Here is a 19856-nt window from a genome sequence, read left to right as displayed (position 1 = left end):
TGATCGGGATAGTATGGGATTAAAATGAAAGGTAATTGAGGGTAGAAAACAAAGTATAAAAAGTTTTCCAATCTATTCCCAGGCGGGTCGCTCCACACCAAAATTAAGCACCAACTGGACATATACACCGAACTGGACAAGATGAGACACAAACGAAGATTATTTAAGAATAGAATATGAAAATTACATAAACATTTTGGTAAACTCCCGGGGAGTCGCCCCATCCCAAAATTATACCCCAAATGGACATTTATACCAAACGGGACAATATGGTATTCTAATGAGAGTTATTGGAAAGTTAAATATAAATAATTTTCAAATTTGGATCATGTCAAAATGGGGCATGGGTGCAGCGAATCACACCGGCTCAGCTAGTAAATTATGAGTTGCCATCTGCTGATTTGTAAAAGGAAACAATTCGACCTTTATTACCCGGAACAGGTAGGAGATACCAGATGTTGCCTTTGCATCGGAGAATATCACCGGAAGTATATATGACTGGGAAGTGTTGGATGGCCACAGCTTCTCTGATCATCGTTATATTAGTTTCAGCCTTGGAGAAAATAATACGGAAGAGGTCCCTCATCTAAACAGAAGAAATGCGGATTGGGATAAATTTCGGGACACATACTACATGACTATCACCTAGGACCAGAAAAGGAAGTGGAAACTGCAGAGGACATATACATTATGGTCAAGCGGATCACAAAGTCCCTAAATAACTCGTTTGAGTCAGCATGGCCTAGAGCCAAGCCAAGGGGCAAACTGCGACCGCTATGTTGGACCAAGAACTGGTTAGTCTAAGGAAGGGTTGCAGAAAACTCTTCGACAAGGCGAAAGCCATAAGGGCATCACACGATTAGGACTAAGCTAAGAAAATACAAAGGCGAGATTAGAAAGGCTCCCAAATAATCCTGGGTGGAACTCTACGCTCCGTTGAGGATAAATCTGAGGCTTCAAGGCTAAGGAAGTTCCTATCCTCGAAACCTATTACAGTGGGATGTATTCAGAAGTCACAGAATGTCTAGTGAGGAAACTTTAGAACTACTCCTAGTTACACATATCCCGGGAAAATCTGCAATGGCTAACATGGCGCCAGAAGAAGTTGTTACTGGTATGCATTCGTCGAAGACTGTTGGGAAAATTATGTCTTAGCTTATGCTTATGTCTTACCTTAAGCGATAAAATGTTTTGACTGTTCTTAAATCATCAGGCCCCGATGATGTATCACCGGTTGAATTATAAGCAGTGTCCGATACATTGTCTCTTTGGCTTAGAGAGATATAATCTGCTAATATCACCATGTCGTATATACCTGTGGGATGGAGAGACACAAAGGTCATTTTCATCCAAAATCAGGAAAACCTTACCACACGAAGACGAAAGATTTTCGTCTTATAAGTCTGTCATTCTTTATGCTAAAGACTCTTGAGAGGTTGATAGAAACATATCTTAGGGCAAAGATTCCTGGCGATCTTCAACAGCATGCATACAGTAAGGGCAAGTCCACTGAAGCAGTCTTCACGACTTAGTCGCTTGCACAGTGAGTTCTCTCGCTGTCAAGGAATACACCACGGTAGCATGTCTTGACATTGAGGGTACTTTCAACAATGTGGGACCAATGTCAATCATGAAGGAGCTAGAGTTTGTAGGCATCAACACTACCGTAAGAAAATTTATTATTATAACTTACTTACTAAAAGATGCATTACGGCAGGCTTGGTATCTGTAGATCAAAAAATGATGGGTTAGCTGGGGACATCTCAAGGAGGTGTACTGTCTCATTTACTTTGGAATATAGCCATTCACAATATATTATTGCCTATGGAAGAAAAAGGCGTAAAAGTGGTCGCGTATGCTGATGACGTTGCATTTGCGGTTAGGGGAAAGTTTCCCAGCACTCTAAGAGATATACTTCAGAAAGCTCTACGTGCCACAGCGAAGTGGGCTACGGAAAGTGGTCTAGGTATAAATCCGTGCAAGACAGAAGTAGTTTTTTTCAGCAGGAGATACATGTTGCCTATACTGGCACCTGTCTCCTTGGGAGGAGTGAATGTTCCATTTATAGAAAGTGCAAAATACCTGTGTGTTTTGCTGGACAGAAAATTGAACTTCATATCAAACATTTTGGAAAGGGCTAGAAAGGCAACTCTTGCCCTATACACCTGCAAGAGAGCCATTGGCAAAAGTTAAGAGTTTGAAGTGCGCGTCATGAATTGGGTATATACTGCAGTTGTCAGGCCTATATGTCTATATGGTGTTGTGTTCTGGTGGACGGTGCTTCAAATGTATAATGAGTATAATATTCAATACTCAGCCGGATTCGAAGTATGGCTTGTTTGTGCATTACAGCTGCACTGAGAACGACACTATTTGATGCTGCCCCCAATGCCTCTGGTCATTGTGGCTAGACAAGATTACTGCAGTTACTGCTGTGAGGCTACGTTAGCTTTCTCTTTGGTCATGCAGCGGCTACGGAGACTGTGTTATCCTCGACATAATGTCCCATGTTCCAGGCAGTGTGGATTACACAATACCTGAGCCGCTTTTTGATAAAAAAAAAGTACTGTACTACTATTACTGATAGAACCGATTGAAACCTGACAACAGAAGCTACATAGACTTCTACACGGATAGTTCAAAACTAGACGACAAGGTGGGTTTCTGAAGAACCAGAACTGGTTATATCGAGAAGGTTAACAGACCTTTGTTGTGTATATGTAAAGTGCGACACTTTCTTGGGAAGAAGTTTTTACATGGCTTAGTACCTTACAAATGTCTCCAGCATTAGGAGGGGATAATCAACGCTGGAGGTCATCGTAGCGCAGAGGTTAGCATGTCCGCCTATACGCTCGAATCCTGGCGAGAACATCAGAAAAACAATTTTCAGTGGTGGTTATCACCTTCTAATGTTGGCTAGATTTGTGAGGTACAGTGCCATATAAAGGGTTCGAACGAACCCAGGTGTTTAGCGTCATAGGTGGTTATGCTAACCTCAGCGCTACGGTGGCCTCCAACTGTAGTGTGTATGGCTAAAATACAATGTCATTACCCCGCTTGCCATAAATATCTTCTCAGACAGCCATTAAATCTTTGGCGAACATATTTCTGAATTCAAGAACCGCCCTCGGCTGTCACATATCTCTCAACGAGATGGCTGAACAGTTCAAAATTCACCTGTTCTGGGTACCGGGCCACAGAGATATCCCAGCGAATTGTAGAGCGGACGAGTTTGTATGACTAGACTAAACGTTCGAGAAGAAAGGGAATGCCTCTAGCGAGTTGTTATGCCTAAGCCTTCAGTATCAGTCCCGAAGGGCAATGAATGACAGAAGGTCACAGAGTGCGTGTTGTGAACGCTCCAAAATTATGTGGCCCAATCTAGTCTTGAAGTGGTCTACAACTTTGCTGTGGCTGGCAAGAGACTTCCCAGTCATTGTGTTTGTGATGACAGGTCACTGTCTAATCGGAAAATATGCTGACAGACTGAAGGTGCCAAGTAACGACTACTACATAAGGTGTGAGGGCGTCGAGGAAGAGGAGACTATAGAACATATGCTGTGTGTGTCAGGCACTGGCAGTCAGATCGAGTTCCACTTTAGGTGATGTGAACATTCGCAAGTTGTTGGACTTTTTAAAGTGATCTGGATGGTTCAACGATAGCAACTAGAAGGCATCTTCCTTCTTCTATTCCTGCCTATGGAAGAAAAAGGTAACAAAATGGACGAAGACGTCTAAGGGGGACTGCTACTTAAATCTAACCTAAAAAATTTTCTTAAAAATTTTATGTATAAGGAAAATCTTGTCAAAAGTTTATTTTTAAAGAATAGTTCATCCAAATTTGTTGGAATGTAAGAAGGAGATTAACGCCTTCTCTGAGAATAGCACGATACACATCGTTTCAGTGCCGGGTCATAGCAGAGTAACTGGGAATTAGAAAGCAAACGATTTGGCACTGGAGGCCAGAGAACTGCCGTCAATAACCCGAAGCCTTTCGGGTTGACGCAGTCCGAGTAAAGGGCCTGGGCCACGAATACGCATGTAACACTGTGCAACAGCGAAACGGTCGGTAGGACGATGAAAATCCTATGGGGAGATTCAGATCGTGAGAAGACGAGGCCATTACTGAAAGGAAGTAAGAAAGAGGTCAGTATAGCTCTCAGTATCATAACCGATGCGGAAAGTGATAAGATGTGAAGGGCATGACGGAAAGATGATGAGACGTTGTAGCATCTCCTATTTCATTGCGCGGCTTTCGCGTCTAACAGTACCGGTACTGAGGTGGGGACACAATACCAGACATGAACCAACTTTGGGGCATGGCATGGAAAACAATTAAGGATTTTGTAAGGAGCACGGAATTGTTAACTTAGATTTTCTTTTTCGAGATTACTTTTTTAGTATTTGGAGGTCGCAACCAGGTCTTAGGTTAATGTTAATAAAAATGTTGTCCAAAGTTAAAAGAAAACTTTGTTAAAATTTTTCTTCGAAATTTCCTAGAAGTTTGATTTTGTGGAAAATTAAAGATTCGATTTAAAATTGTAAAAAAATACCTTTGACAATAATTCTTTTTATTGAATTTGTTAACGACGGCAATCCTGGCTGAAACTTACTTTTCTTGTCACCATTTCAATAATAAAAATTCTAAATATTTTTTGTACAATTATGCCCACAAATTTTGACTCTTGTTTCGAACGACTATGTGAACGGCCACTTCAATGTAGATTTCCTCCATGTAACTGTGAAAAATGTCAAGAACGATGGATTGATAATGATGAAACTGATAGTGAAGAGGAAGATGGTGGTGGTTGTTGGAATCTCTCAACGGAAACAGAATCCGAAGAATTTCATTGTAGAGATAATAAACCTCGAATTTGTCTTCCAACCAACATTTATGCAGCACTATGTGACATATTTGGAGTTATAGCGTAAGTAGTAGCCATAATTGCACATTTTGTGTTAAATTTTTATGTAGAATTTTATGTTCGCTTTTAGTTTCATCATTATGACTTCAGTTACTCTTTGGTTAATGGTCTGGCATTATATGTGGCGTTTTGGAGTCTATATCTATCGTTCTGGAAGGTATTTATGAAATGAGGAATATTTTGAATCCCAAAAATATTTTGAGGGGTAAAAGGAAAAAAGACCAAATTTCAATGAAATTTTTTCTTAAGACAAAACTAAAAAATAAAAATTTCTTTGAAAAAAATTTAAAGAAACTTTGTATTTAGAAAAATTTTTTATATTTTGCTCTAAATACAAAATTCCATAAAATTTTTTCCACAAATGAAATTGCAAGAAAATTTCAACAAAGTTTCTTCAAATTCAAAATTTTAACGAAATTTCTTTCAAAAAGAAAAAAAATTGGATAAATTTTTCCAAAAAATTTTCTTTTAAGATAAATTTTATTAAATTTTATCTAAAGACAAAATTTCTTAGAAATTTACTATACTATATAAAATTTCTAAGAAAATTTCCCCAAAACATTGCATATGTAAAAATTTTCTCTAAGGAAGTAGAAGAAAAAAGAAAGAAAATTACAATTTTTTCTTTGGTTCTTTTTATGCCCTTCATCATAGGATGGGAGATACTAACTTCGTCATTCCGTTTGTAATACATCGAAATATTGGTCTTAGCCACCATAAAGTATAAATAATCTTGATCGCCATGCCATTTTAAGTCGATCTAGCCTTGACCGTATGTCCCTCAGTCTGTCTGTCCGTCCGTCTGAGGAAAGCACAAAGAGTAAAGAGGAGCTTGAAATTTTGCACAAATACTTCCTTCGGATGAGATTGTAAATGAGCCATATCGGTCCATATTTATTGGGTTACCCAAAAAGTAATTGCGGATTTTTCATATAGTCGGCGTTGACAAATTTTTTCACAGCTTGTGACTCTGTAATTGCATTATTATCAGTTGCATTATCTGTCAGTTATCAGCTGTTACTTTTAGCTTGCTTTAGAAAAAAAGTGTAAACAAAGTATATTTGATTAAAGTTTATTCTAAGTTTTATTAAAAATGCATTTACTTTCTTTTAAAAAATCCGCAATTACTTTTTGGGCAACCAATAGATATAGCTGCCATATAAATCAATCTCCCGCTTATACTTCTTGAGCCTCTAGAGAGCGCAATTCTTACCAGATTTGGTTGAAATTTTGCACAACAACTTTTCCTATGTTCTTAAACATGCGATTCGGTGCCAAGTATGAACCGAATTGGTTCGAAACCTGATATGGCTCCCATATAAACCGATATCCCGACTTTACATCTTGAGTCTCTATGGAGCGTAATTCTTATCCGATATGGTTGAAATTTTGCACAGTGATTTTTTTTATGACATTTTACATGCATGCTAAGCATGGTCCGAATCGGCACAAAACCTTATTTAGCTCCCATATAAACCGTCCAATAAAATAGTCCAACAACTTGCGAATGTTCACATCTGGCATATCAGTAAAGTACTCAAAGAAATGATCACCTAACATGGAACTCGCTCTGACTGCCAGTACCTGACACACACAGCATTATGTTCTATAGTCTCCTCTTTCTCGACGCCTTCACTGCTTATGTAGTAGTCGTTACTTGGCACCTTCAGTCTGTCAGCATATTTTCCGATTAGACAGTGACCTGTCATCACAAACACAATGACTGGGAAGTCTGTTCTTGCCAGCGACAGCAAAGTTGTAGACCACTTCAAGACTAGATTGGGCCACATTATTTTGGAGTGTTCACAACCCGTACTTTGTGACCATCTGTCATTCGTTGCCCTTCGGGCCTGATACTGAAGGTTTAGTCATACCATCTCGCTAGAGGCATGGTGGAGGGTATATAAGATTCGGCACAGCCGAAATTTTCCTGCTTTGACTGTTGTTTTTTTAATTTTGTATTTAGATAAAACGCTTTAGAAATTTTGTCTTTACAGAATGTCGCAATAAAATGTTGTCTTAGAAATTATGTCTTTATTTCGCCTAAGAAGATATGCCATTGAAATTTTTTCTTCAGAAAAATTGCCATTGAATTTTGTCTTCAGAAAATATTTCATTGAATTTTGAGAAAAATTCGTTGAACTCTTGTTTTTAGAAATTCTTTCCTTAAGGTAAATTTTTTAGAATTTTTTGTTACTTGGAAATTTTATGGAAAATTAGCTTTTGAAACTTTCCTATATAGAGAAAATTTTATTTTAAAAAAAATTCATTGCAATTTTTTTTCAAATTTGTTTTTAGAGAAAATTTCTTAGAAATTATGTTTTAAGGGAAAATATTTTAGAAATTTTCTCAGAATTTTTAATTTTTAGTGAAAATTTCTTAGAATTTTTATTTTTAGGGAAAATTTCTTAGAAAAGTTGTCTAGGGGGAAATTTCTACGAATAACAAAGTTCAGCTTTTAACATAAGTGACTATGTTTCTTACTCCCCTTGTTCAATATTGTTCTTAGTAACTGTTGTCCCTATTATTTTTTCCACCACTGTATATTTCATACATTTTTCGCTCATAATTTGGAGTTCACAATTTTCCACATGAAAATAACAGAATACCCAATCCTTAGTCAAAATATGTTTAAACCAGTGACGAGCAAATGCACACACACTGTTACACTTATTTGTGTACGAGAACAAGAACATTAGCCCATGGGTTTGAATATATTACGCACACTAGCACATGTGCTGGTGTAAACATATAAAGTTAGTGTGTTATGTAAGTCTTTCGGTTTAAACACCTAACGTTCGTGTCTTAAGTCTACACAGAGCTTAACAGACCGTTGAACACTTAAGGTTTGTGTCTTAAGTCTTCCTATCTAAAACAGTTAGAGTTCGTGTCTTAAGTCTTCTGGTTAATGTAGCAAAAGTTTGCGTCTTAAGTCTTCTGGTTTACAAAAGTTAAAGTTTGTGTCTTAAGTCTTTCGTTTTTAAAGTTTCTACACAAAAAAAAATAAAAAAAAATCAATAAAAGGAAAAAACTATACGCGACGAGGCACAGATCAATAAAATCAAAATTTGCCACATTGTATGAGGCCACCATAGCGCATAGGATAGCATGTCTGCCTAGACGTTGAACACTTGGATTCGAATCCTGTTGAGAACAACAGAAAGAATGTTCAGCTATGATTATCTCCCTCTAATGCTGGCGACATTTGTGAGGTACTGTGCCATGTAAAAACGAGGCCACCGTAGCGCATAGGATAGCACGTCCGCCTATCCTGGTGAATCCTGGTGAGGACATCAGAAAGAATGTTCAGCGATGTTTATCTCCCCCTAATGCTGGCGACATTTATGAGCTACTATGTCATGTAAAAACTTCGGCCCAAATAGGTGACCGCACGCCGTTAGGACTCGGCTTAACAAAATGAGGTGCATTATCATTGAGCTAAAACTTTAATTGGACAGCACTCATTGATATGTGAGAAGTTTGTCCCTGTTCCTTAATGGAATGTTAATGGGCAAATTTGGAACAGAGTTTCGATTTACCTTTGCATGAATTGATGAGAACCATTTTTGCCAGGTTTTTGTTTACATTTGGACTAAGATTATGTCCAAATGTAAACAAAAACAAAAACTAGATTATGTCCAAACTTGAAAAACCAATTTGTGTTTGTTTGTAGGTTTGTTTTTTTTTTGTATGTTTGTGTGTTCCTTATAGACTCAGAAACGACTGAACCGATTTTCATGAAATTTTCACAGATAGTGCATAATGACCTCGTAGTGAAAATAGGGTACTACATTTTTTGATATCTGAAAGGGGGGCGGACCCTCCCCCTTACCCTAATTTTCAGAAACGCTAGATCTCGGAGATGGGTGGTGCGATTTAAGCGAAATTTTGTATGCTCTCATATAGTACCCTAAAAATAAAATTTTGGTATCCAAATTTCGGATGGGGTTCCTAGGGGGGCTGCTTCACCCTAAAACCTACAAAACATATATTTAGACCGATCACGACAATATGGGATTCAAATGAAAGGTATGTAGGATAAGAAAACGTATCTGATATCCAATTGTCGGACCAATGGCTAGGGGGAGCACCCCAAGCCCCAAAACACTCCTAAATCGGACATATTTACCGACCATGGCAATATGGGACTCAAATGAAAGGTATTTGCGAGTAGAATACGAATCTGATATCCATGTCTCTGGGGGTCTACCCCTTTCCCAGAACACCCCCCAAACAGGACTTATTTACAGACCATGGGAATATGGGATATTTGAATATAGAATCCGAATCTGATATCCAAATATGGGACCAAGGGGGGCCGCCTCTCACCAAAAACATCCCCCAAAGGGGACAAATTTGCGACCATAGCAATATGGGGCTTAAATGAAAGGTAAAGCACGAATTTGTTATCAATTTTCGGGAAAAGAGTCTATGGGGCCACCCCACCCACACAACACCACCCAAATAGTAAGTATTTTCTGACTATTGCAATATGAGGCTCAAATAAGAGGGTTTTAACACACGGAACACGAATCCGATATATATTTTCAAGGCCAACTCACTGAGTGGCCGCCCATCCCCCAAACCACCCCCAAGCTGGTCATGTTTGCCGACTATGGAAATATGGGGCTCAAATTAAAGGTATGTGGGAGTAGACCACGTATCTGATATCAACATTAGGAGCCAACTGTCTAGCGGACGTCCCACCATCATAACAACCCCCAAATAGGACATATTTGCTCACCAAGACAATTTGGGTCTTAAAGAGAGTGGGACTAAATATTTATAGTTTTTAGGGCCAATACCCCAAACCAGACATATTTGCTGACTTTTGCAATAAGAAGTCTAAATGAGATTAGAAAACGAATTTGATATCCAATTTTGAGGCCAATGGCAATATGGGGTTCAAATAAATGATATATAGATATATTAAAATAGAGCACGTTGCTGATATATTTTCCGGGCTTAGTGTTTGGGGGACCACCTTAATCTCCAAAACACCCCTAAATCGGGCATATTTACCGACCATGTCAATGTGGAGCTTAAATGAAAGGAATGGGGGGGTTAAAGCAAGAATTGATACCCATTTTCGAGACCAATTTTCTGGGCGTCTACCCCTTTCCCAAAATACCCCACAAACAGCAATTTTTTACTGATCATCGCAATATGGGGCTCAAATAAAGGTATTTGGGAGTAGAATACGAATTTGATATTCAAATGTAGGACCATGTATTTAGGGCATCATCCCTCCCCCCAAAACACCCCCAAAGGGAAAAAATTTTTCGACCATGGCAATATGTGGCTTAAATGAAAGGTATTTGAGATTAGAAAACGAATTTGATAACCTATTTTGGGGCCATGTGTTTGGGAGAAGCCTCATCCTGTAAACTCCTCTTAAGCCAATGGAAATATGGGGTTTAAATAAATGATATTTGAGAGAAGAGCACGATGCTGATATTTTTTCAGGGCCAAGTATCTGGGGGACCACCTCTCCCCCGAAAACACCACTAAATCAGACATCATGAGAATATCGGGCTGAAATGAAGTATTTTAAGAATGGAGTACACCTTACATCCAAACTTAAATTCGTAGACCAATAAAGATCATATGGAATTCAGATTAAGACACTTATATTGTTAAACTGTTAGTCAAGTTAGCATGGTACTTCACTAAAAGATCTTTAATTGTAGAAAATAAACATTCCAAGGAAACTTTTGTTCCATGTGAAGTAAAAGAAGGCGCAGCGGAGAGGGCCCGGGTGAGCTAGTCTTATATAATATAACGAAATAGAAAAGGTGTAATAAACTCCTAAACCATATTTTATTTTTATATTTAGAAAGACTTTTTGATCAGTTATATAAATTTCTTCAATTTTTGAGTTGAGTTGTTGATTTCCTTTTTTGTTTAATAAAATTTTTATTTTTTTTCTCTCAACACTTTTCTTTACAGAAAAACTCAATATATTGCTCTAGCTCTTTTGTCAATGCTTTTCCTCTGCATCGTTTTTCATTCAATTGGTGGATGCACCATGAAAACCCAACATAAAGAAAAAATTAAAACATCATGTGTTTGTAACGATGTTAAAGGGAATGAACCTAAAACTACACCCACAAATGAAAAACAACGACAAAGAGGGGGAGCAAATGAAATGCAACATTCACATGGCACTCACACAAAATTGGATCCCGAACACATAAAGGAGGAGTGTAAGAAGAAAAAATCAAGTGATTCATTGTGTGCACTATGCGGGAAATTTCATAAAGATTCTCTGGTCAAGTCTAAGACAGAAATGAGTGATCATGAGGTTCGCAGAATTTTCGAAAAATTTAAATTGTACTCCATGCCCAGTGAATGGAAATCGCCGCCAGCCATTATTGTTTTACTCAAGGACTATTTGGTGGATTTTTTTGGTGGTTGGCAATAGACTAATTTGTAATCAAAATTATATAAAACTTGGCTCTATTTATGGATATATAAAAACAGTTTAAATATTGTATCAAAAAGTTTGTGTGAATCGTTAAAATTTGTTGAAACGCAACATACTAAAGTGGCTTCCGGTGATCCTACATAATCGTTTAAAGGATTTAAAGGGGTGGATCGACACCCAGATACTTGAACTCGAACCTCAATCGATTTAAGTCGAATGGGTAATAAAATACTCAAAATAGGTAGAAGGTACCTCTCAATTCGATTTTCGTTGGCATAAATTGGACGAACAAAAACAGTTTAACAAAATTTTTGTCGAAGGTGAGCCAATTTGACGCACAACGTTTCCTACGATTTCGATATCTGACAAGGTCAAATACTAAGATGTGATCTTGGACAGGAAACTGAATTAGAATTGTGAGGAGCGTACCGTGAAGGCTTATAGATGCTGGATACCTTATAAGTCGTAGGCTCGAAATGGGGCCTGAATCCGAGGATAGCCAGATTGCTCCATAGGAGCAATGACAAACCCTCGGCTCAGTAGTTTGGTGAATTGCGATGGGGAAAGAGTGGAACGTAAGAATAATTCAACAGGTTTAGAGAACATGTGGTCTTGGCAAAGGCGGGGCGATAAGGACTACATCCACTAGGACTCTAGAGATTGTTCTTGATATCCGACCTATAGGTTAGGTTAGGTTGAAAAGAGGGTGCAGATATTAATCCGCCCCATGCCACTATGGACATACACCTAAGCCAGTAATGGGCTTCTTGAGCGCTCTAAAAACTATAAAGTAACCACTAGAAAGTTGGTTCATGTCTGGTATTGTGTCTCCACCTAAGTGCCGGTATCTGTTAGACACGAAAGCCGGGCAATGACAAAGGAAATGCTCCAACGTCTCATCATCTTCCCCACATGCCCTAGACCAAACTATCCTAGATATCCGACCCATTGACATACAGATTAAGTGTGAGGCAGCCATTGCGGCTATAAGACTTAAGGCGATGGGAGAATGGATTGAGGCACAGCACTAGCTCTCCTTCACACCATTGTGTACCGGCGCCCAAATGATGCGGATCGTGCCATCCTGATGGCCACTTAATGGCCATACCACGCATTCCGTAATCGCCCGAATCCCAGCCTGCAGCACCGTATTATGGTCAGACAGTCGGAAACAGATCTCAGGCCCAATCCCACAAAACCAAAGGAATAGTAAAAAACGAACCCCCCCAACGTTGACGACCCACGCAACGAAAAAAGGACCATGACCTTTTCTATAAAAGTGGGGATCTGCAAGGTGCAGTATACGCGCTGGCGAATGTATTAGAGAAGTACAAGGCAGATATTACCGCAATGGACTGGGAATGGCGTCACTACAACATGGCGAGGAAGTACGATCTGACACTGCACCGAAGCTGGACATTGAAAAGCTGCAAACACAACAGATGGCAGCGGCATACTCCACTCGACTGACCCAACTGCTCGATGAAAGCACTCCTTGTTCCGATGATATAATGGCGCAGTGGCAGACTATTGCTCACTTCATGGAAAATGCCGCGAAATCCATACTTGGGTACCGGAAGCCTCCTCCAAGAAACCCATGATACGATTAAGAGTGTCCAGATGCTATTAAAGGCAAGAATGCGGCATATAGAGCAACCCTGGAATCAGTAGCTACGCGCCAGGAGAGAGAAGAAACGTCTATTCCGCAGTAAGAAAAAGGAAATGGAAAGACGTGAGTGCGAGCAAATTAAGATGCACAGGAGTCAGAATGAAGTCTGGAGATTCTACCAAAGAATTACTCATCAAACCGATGGCTTTGGTGCAGGCACATCATCCTACTGAGACAAAGAAGGAAATCTGGTAACTGACACAGATAACATGCTGAGGATATGAAAAGAACATTTTACCCAATTGCTAGTGTCCGACGTTGACGGCGAAAAGGATACCGCAGAACCCATCAATGATGATGGTATTGAATGTTTACCTCCTAGTCAGAATGAGGTTCAAGGCAGCAGGAGCCGACGGGTTACCCACTGAGCTATTTAAGACCGGAGGCGACACGCTGATAAGGCGTATGCATCAGCTGATCTGCGCAATTTGGGTAGAAGAACGCATACCCGATGATTGGAACCTCAGCATACTATGTCCCGTACACAAGAAAGGAGACAAGACGGAATGTGCCAACTACTGAGGAATAAGTCTCCTCCCCATCGCATACTATTGGGTTGCCCAAAAAGTAATTGCGGATTTTTTAAAAGAAAGTATATGCATTTTTAATAAAACTTAGAATGAACTTTAATCAAATACACTTTTTTTCTAAAGCAAGCTAAAATTAACAGCTGATAACTGACAGAAGAAAGAATGCAATTACAGAGTCACAAGCTGTGAAAAAATTTGTCAACGCCGACTTTATGAAAAATCCGTAATTACTTTTTGGGCAACCCAATAGATACTCTCGGGCGTATTGTGTGAAAGATTAAAACCTAAAGTCAATGAAATTATTGGGCACTATCAAAGCGGCCTTAGACCTGGTAAATCCACCCTGATATTCAAATCTTGGAAAAGAGCCGGCAGATATGGCACACTACTCACAAGAGAACACATGGTACTCGCCTATGCCGACGACATCGACATCAAAGATCGGTCACCGGAAGTAGTAAGTGCTGCCTTTGAAAGAATCGAAAGAGAGTCAGTGAAAATGGGTCTGGCATTAAATAGAGATAAGGCGAAATGGATGGTTTCAACTCCGAAAACACCTTGTACAATCGAGCAGATAAAGAAAATTGAGAAAGTTGGGAAACGAAATGAATGACACCAGTTTTGAGATTGAGCGAAGAATAATACTGGCAAACAGATGCTACTTTGAAATATTTAAGCAGTTTAGAAACAAGGCCACCTCTCGACAGACGAAGACTACGTTTTACAAGACACTGATACTATCCGTGCTGTTATATGGTTCCGAAGCATGGGTACTTGTGAAAGCAGAAGAGGCAGTGCTTGGAGTATTTGAGAGAAAGATTCTTCGTAAAATATATGGACCAGTTTGCGATAATGGAGAATATTGGCGACGTATGAACCACGAGCTGTATGACGATGATAGCATAGTTACACGAATCAAAATACAACAGCTCCGTTGGCAAGGTCATGTTGTCAGAATGGACGACAAAGCTCCAGCAAAGAAGTCTTTTGAAGGCAAACACGGTGGTACACGCAAACCGGGAAGACGAAAAGCCCAATGGAAAGATCAAGTGGTGGGAGACATCTCGAAACGTGGTGTCAGGAATTTTAAAATAAGAGTAGAAGATCGAGGCGCTTGGAAAGATATTCTACGTTCGGCTAGTGGAACAAATATTCTGTCATAAGCAAGTAAAGTAAGATGGGTGGACCTTGCCTCTAACCGCAATTTTTAAAAACGCCAGATCTCGGAGATTGTTGCAACGATTTAAGAATTTACTGTATGCCCCCTTGTGTCAACCCAAACACATAAAATTTTTATAAAACTTTGGAGCAAATAACCGTCCGAAGCCCACCCAAACGGACATGTTTACCGATTCGGATAATCTAATGAAAGATGTTTAAGAGTAGTGTACGAACTTGATCTACAAATTTGACCCCAAGTGTCAGGGTCCCGCCCCACCCCCAAATCCATCTAAAAACGACATGTATTCATATTGGACAATATGGATATCAAATGAAAGGTCATTGAAAGTAGAAAAGCGGTAAAGTCCAAGGAGGGCCGCCACACCCCAAATACCACCCCTAAACGGATATGTAGGCCGATCGAGACAAAGTGGGATTCAAACGAAAGAAACTTAAGTGTAAACTGCGAAACTTATAAACAAATTTGGAGTCTATTCCCAGGCCGGTCGCCCCAACCCAAAATTATGCCCCAAATGGATATGTACACCGAACAGGACACTATGGGACTCAAACGAAAGATATTTGAGGGTACATCCATAGAAGTAAGTTTGCTGATATCAGCAAACACTGTCTGATGATTTTAAATTAAATTTTTTTAACTCTTGAAGGAAACTTTCTCAAATTTACAAACTTTAAACAATAATTAAAGCCTTTCTTATGTGTTACACATTTGTAGTCATTTTAGGGGAACATTGTTTGTTTAATAGCGTAAATTTGATTTTAATAGATATTTTGTCCACTATTATTTGAAATCGTTAAAAAATTATCAGATTGTTAGAAATTAAAACAAAATTCACGCTATATACCTCTAATAATAAAAGAATAAGATGCAATATACAGTTTAAACTTTTTATTATCTGAAAACAGCTGAAAATGTTTGCTGTTTCAGCAAAAAATACTAATATCCACTTTTCAGTACTCTTTCTGCTGTTTTAGCAAACATTTTTGCTGTTTTTACTAACAAATTTCTCTGAGTGTACGCACAATACAAAACTTATATAAAATTTTGATTTAATTTCTGGGAGGACGCCCCACCCCAAAATGATGCCCCATATTGAAATGTATATCAAACGGGACAATATGGGACTAAGAATAGGTACTTGAGAGTTAATTACGAATAAAAATAATTTTCAAATTTCGACCATGTCAAAAGATTTAGCGAAGCACTCCGGGCCAGCTAGTTTTCTTATAAATTTCAATACTCACTATTCATTTTCATAATTTTCAGCAATTCATTGATTATCCATGTTGCCGAAGCCGGTGCTATCCATTCGGCACCATGTGTTCCCGCCTCTATGAATACAGCATTTGCCACACCAGTACGCTTTTTGTGCCTTAATTTGGATTTTTGATTCGGTTGGAGATTCGCTGAATTAGCTGCTGCTGCCTCTTTGCTTTCGATCTTCACCACAATCAAAGGTCGACCCTCATAGGAACGCCCTATATGAATGAGCTCCACCAACTGGGGATAACGCAAACGCATATTTTCCATATATGTGACAATATCATCGAATTCATAATAACGCATCCAAGTCATAGATTGCAGGGGCTTTTTGTGTGCATGACGATGGGGATTATGACGCTTTTTGGGATTTTGTGTGGTGGTGAAAAGGAAGTCTTCTTTGGATTTTTCATAAGCAATGGCTTTGCCCACATCAAATATGAGCACTTCATGATCGATGGATTCAAAGCTGAGGGACGATTGGAAATCGGATAACATACGAGGGGGTACTAGGACATCGGTGAGGCCTCTGTTAAAAATGGATAGAGAAATAGAAAACAATAGAACAAAACGGGTGAGTAACATATGTAACAAAGAGAGAATGAAATTATGATAGAAAGGCAAAAAAACATATATATTGGGTTGCCCAAAAAGTAATTGCGGATTTTTCATATAGTCGGCGTTGACAAATTTTTTCACAGCTTGTGACTCTGTAATTGCATTCTTTCTTCTGTCAGTTATCAGCTGTTACTTTTAGCTTGCTTTAGAAAAAAAGTGTAAAAAAAGTATATTTGATTAAAGTTCATTCTAAGTTTTATTAAAAATGCACTTACTTTCTTTTAAAAAATCCGCAATTACTTTTTGGGCAACCCAATATAATTACTAAATTTTGTTGATTTGTATTTATATTTCATTTCATTTTATTTTATTTTCCTTTTCTAAGTTCTAAACCCCTTACCTCAGACTCGGTCCCTTCAGCCACTGTAATTTGTTGCCCTCTTCACTTTGCTTGTACTCCTCCAAGGCCTGTAGTTGAGGATCATCTTGAGGTTTCAAACGCCATATTTGATATTTGTTGTACGACATTTTCCTCGGTATATCAGGATTCTCAGTAGTTGTGGTTGTTGTAGAAGGTGAGGTAACTCGCGACCAGATTTCTTTTAAAGGATTCTGTGTCGTTGTAGATGTGTGATTGATTATATGATGCGCCAATATGCCAATCCAGTTTTGAGGATTGCGCATGGGATCCACTATGGTTAGTATGGGCACCTGTGGTACTTGCGTGGTGGTTGTAGTGGTGGTGGTTGTTGTACGCTTTCTGGCTTTTGGCTTAATTTCACCAAACCAACTGGAAAACCATTCTGCGGCAGTGGGAAAAAGGGGAAACAAAAGAGTGTGAATGGAAAGGCATTAACATTTAAAACAATTATTTTTTTATCTTAAAGATGAAAATTGCTTTTTGGGCGAAAGCGTAACCCTCTTCACCCAAACGCTTGGCATGCGTTTGAATGTGTGATGTTTAATTGTGCCACCTAAAGAAGTACAATCGTACTGTGACCGACCAAGGTTTTGTGTTTGCCACTGATATTAAGTGGTTATTTTATGGTTGAAATGAATTCCATGAAAGCTTCTGCTCAGGCGCTTTGTAGTCATTATAAAGTTGTTTATGGGCTTCCATATGGTGACAGCAGACATGGTGTTTTTTTTTTTGGGTCGAAAAATTCTTTTGTCATAGCTACCCCCTTAACTCATAAATTGTTTTGTTTAAGAACGACAGTATTACATGCTTTGGAGATTGGAGTTTCAAGTGTTTTGTTGGTGCTTTTGAGTTTTTGTAATAATTATACAAGTAATAGTTTGTCATAGTACTTTCATTTTATGGTAACTATGTTGATTAATTTTTTAAGGTGCTTTGTGAGAAAATTTACATATTTAATAAAAAGTCTTGGGAGTATTTTCGTATTCTGAAAATGAGGTGGTAAATTGAGGCTATGAAAGGGATCACCTTCTTTAAATAGCCGAAACGATATTATTTTTATACCCACCACCGAAGGATGGGGGTATATTCATTTTGTCATTCCGTTTGCAATACATCGAAATATTCATTTCCGACCCTATAAAGTATATTCTTGATCAGACATTTCCGTCCGTCTGTCCGTCTATCTGTTGAAATCACGCTACAGTCTTCAAAAATGGTGATATTGAGCTGAAACTTTGCACAGATTCTATTTTTGTCTATAAGCAGGTTAAGTTCGCAGATGGGCTATATCGGACTATATCTTGATATAGCCCCCATATAGACCGATCCGCCGATTTAGGGTCTTAGCCCCATAAAAGCCACATTTATTATCCGATTTTGCTGAAATTTGGGACAGTGAGTTGTCTTAGGCCCTTCGACATCCCTCGTCAATTTGGCTCAGATCGGTTCAGATTTGGATATAGCTGCCATATCGTAAAGGTGTCATATTCCACCAGGACAACGCTAGACCGCACACATCTTTGGTCACTCGCCAAAAACTGAGTGAGCTTGGATGGGAACTTTTGATGCATCCACCATATAGCACTGACCTTGCACCATCAGACTACCATTTATTTCGATCTTTGCAGAACTCCTTAAATGGTAAAACTTTCGGCAATGATGAGGCTATAAAATTGGTTCATTTTTTTGCAGATAAAGGCCACAAGTTCTATGAGCGTGGAATACTAAATTTGCCAGGAAGATGGCAAAAGGTTATCGAACAAAATGGCAATTATATATTTGATTAAAGTTCATTCTAAGTTTTATGAAAAATGCATTTACTTTCTTTTGAAAAATCCGCAATTACTTTTTAGGCAACCCAATATTTCCGACCTATAAAGTATATTATTCTTGATCAGCGTTAAAATCTAAGACGATCTAGTCATGTTTGTTCGTCTGTCTGTTGAAATCACGCGCTGCACATATAAGCAGATTAAGTTCGAAGATGGGTTATATCGGACTATATCTTGTCATTGAACTCTCGATTTAAGTTTTTGGGCCCATAAAAGGAGTATTTATTGTCCGAGTTTGCCAAAATTTGGGACAGTGAGTTATGTTAGGCCCTTCGACATCCTTCCTCAATTTGGCCCAGATAGTTTCAGATTTGGATATAGCTGCCATATAGACCGATCTCTTGATTTAAGGTCTTGGGCCCATAAAAGGTGCATTTATTGTCCGTTTTGCAAAAATTTGTGACAGTAAGTTATGTTAGGACCTTCGACATCCTTCTTCAATTTGGCCCAGATCGGTTCAGATTTGAATATAGCTGCCTTATATACCGATCCCTCTATTCAAGGTTTTGGGTCCATAAAAGGCGCATTAATAGTCCGATTTCGCCGAAATTTGGGACAGTTAGTTAGACTTTTCGACAATTTTCCGCAATTTGGCCCAGATCTGTGCAGATTTGGATATAGCTTCCATATAGATCGATCTCTCGACTTAAAGTTTTGGGTCCATAAAAGACGCATTTATTGCCCGATTTCGCCGAATTTAAGGACAGTGAGTTGTTTAAGGCCCTTCGACATCCCTCTTCAATTTGGCCCAGATCCGTTCAGATTTGGATATAGCTGCCATATTGACCGATATCTCGATTTAACGTCTTGCCCCGTAAAAGGCACATTTATAATCCGATTTCGCTGAAATTTGACACAGTGACTAATGTTAGGCTTTTCGACATCCGTGTCGTATATGGTTAAGGTCGGTCTATATTTGGATATGGCTCCCAAAAAGACCAACATTTTTGCTCTAAAAAATTTATCCGTGTCGAATTTGGTCCAAATCGGACCATATTTCGATATAGCTGCTTTGGGGGCATAAATTTTGCATTTTTCACCGGATTATGAA

The 19856-nt window shown here is 38.8% G+C and overlaps 2 protein-coding genes across 2 annotated transcripts in view; one reads left to right on the top strand and one right to left on the bottom strand.

The window, feature by feature from the left end:
- LOC106083204 (putative uncharacterized protein DDB_G0282133) overlaps window positions 1-19856 on the bottom strand; it is a 210164-nt gene that overhangs the window by 9338 nt on the left and 180970 nt on the right. Inside the window, exons 7-8 of the mRNA XM_059367216.1 lie at window positions 16953-17355; window positions 15979-16523 (exon numbers count right to left, since the gene is read on the bottom strand). Of these exons, the coding sequence (XP_059223199.1) occupies window positions 15979-16523; window positions 16953-17355 (948 nt within the window). The remainder of the gene's footprint in view (window positions 1-15978; window positions 16524-16952; window positions 17356-19856) is intronic.
- Window positions 4597-11431, top strand: LOC106083235 (uncharacterized). Its single transcript, XM_013246145.2, has 3 exons — window positions 4597-4928; window positions 4996-5082; window positions 10875-11431. Exons 1-3 carry the CDS (start codon window positions 4666-4668, stop codon window positions 11347-11349), a joined length of 825 nt encoding a protein of 274 aa, XP_013101599.2. The 5' UTR covers window positions 4597-4665; the 3' UTR covers window positions 11350-11431.

This window comes from Stomoxys calcitrans, chromosome 4, assembly GCF_963082655.1.
Source record: "Stomoxys calcitrans chromosome 4, idStoCalc2.1, whole genome shotgun sequence".
NCBI lineage: Eukaryota > Metazoa > Arthropoda > Insecta > Diptera > Muscidae > Stomoxys > Stomoxys calcitrans.
Note: the sequence above shows the minus strand (reverse complement) of the source record. Positions and strands in the feature narration are given on the sequence as shown.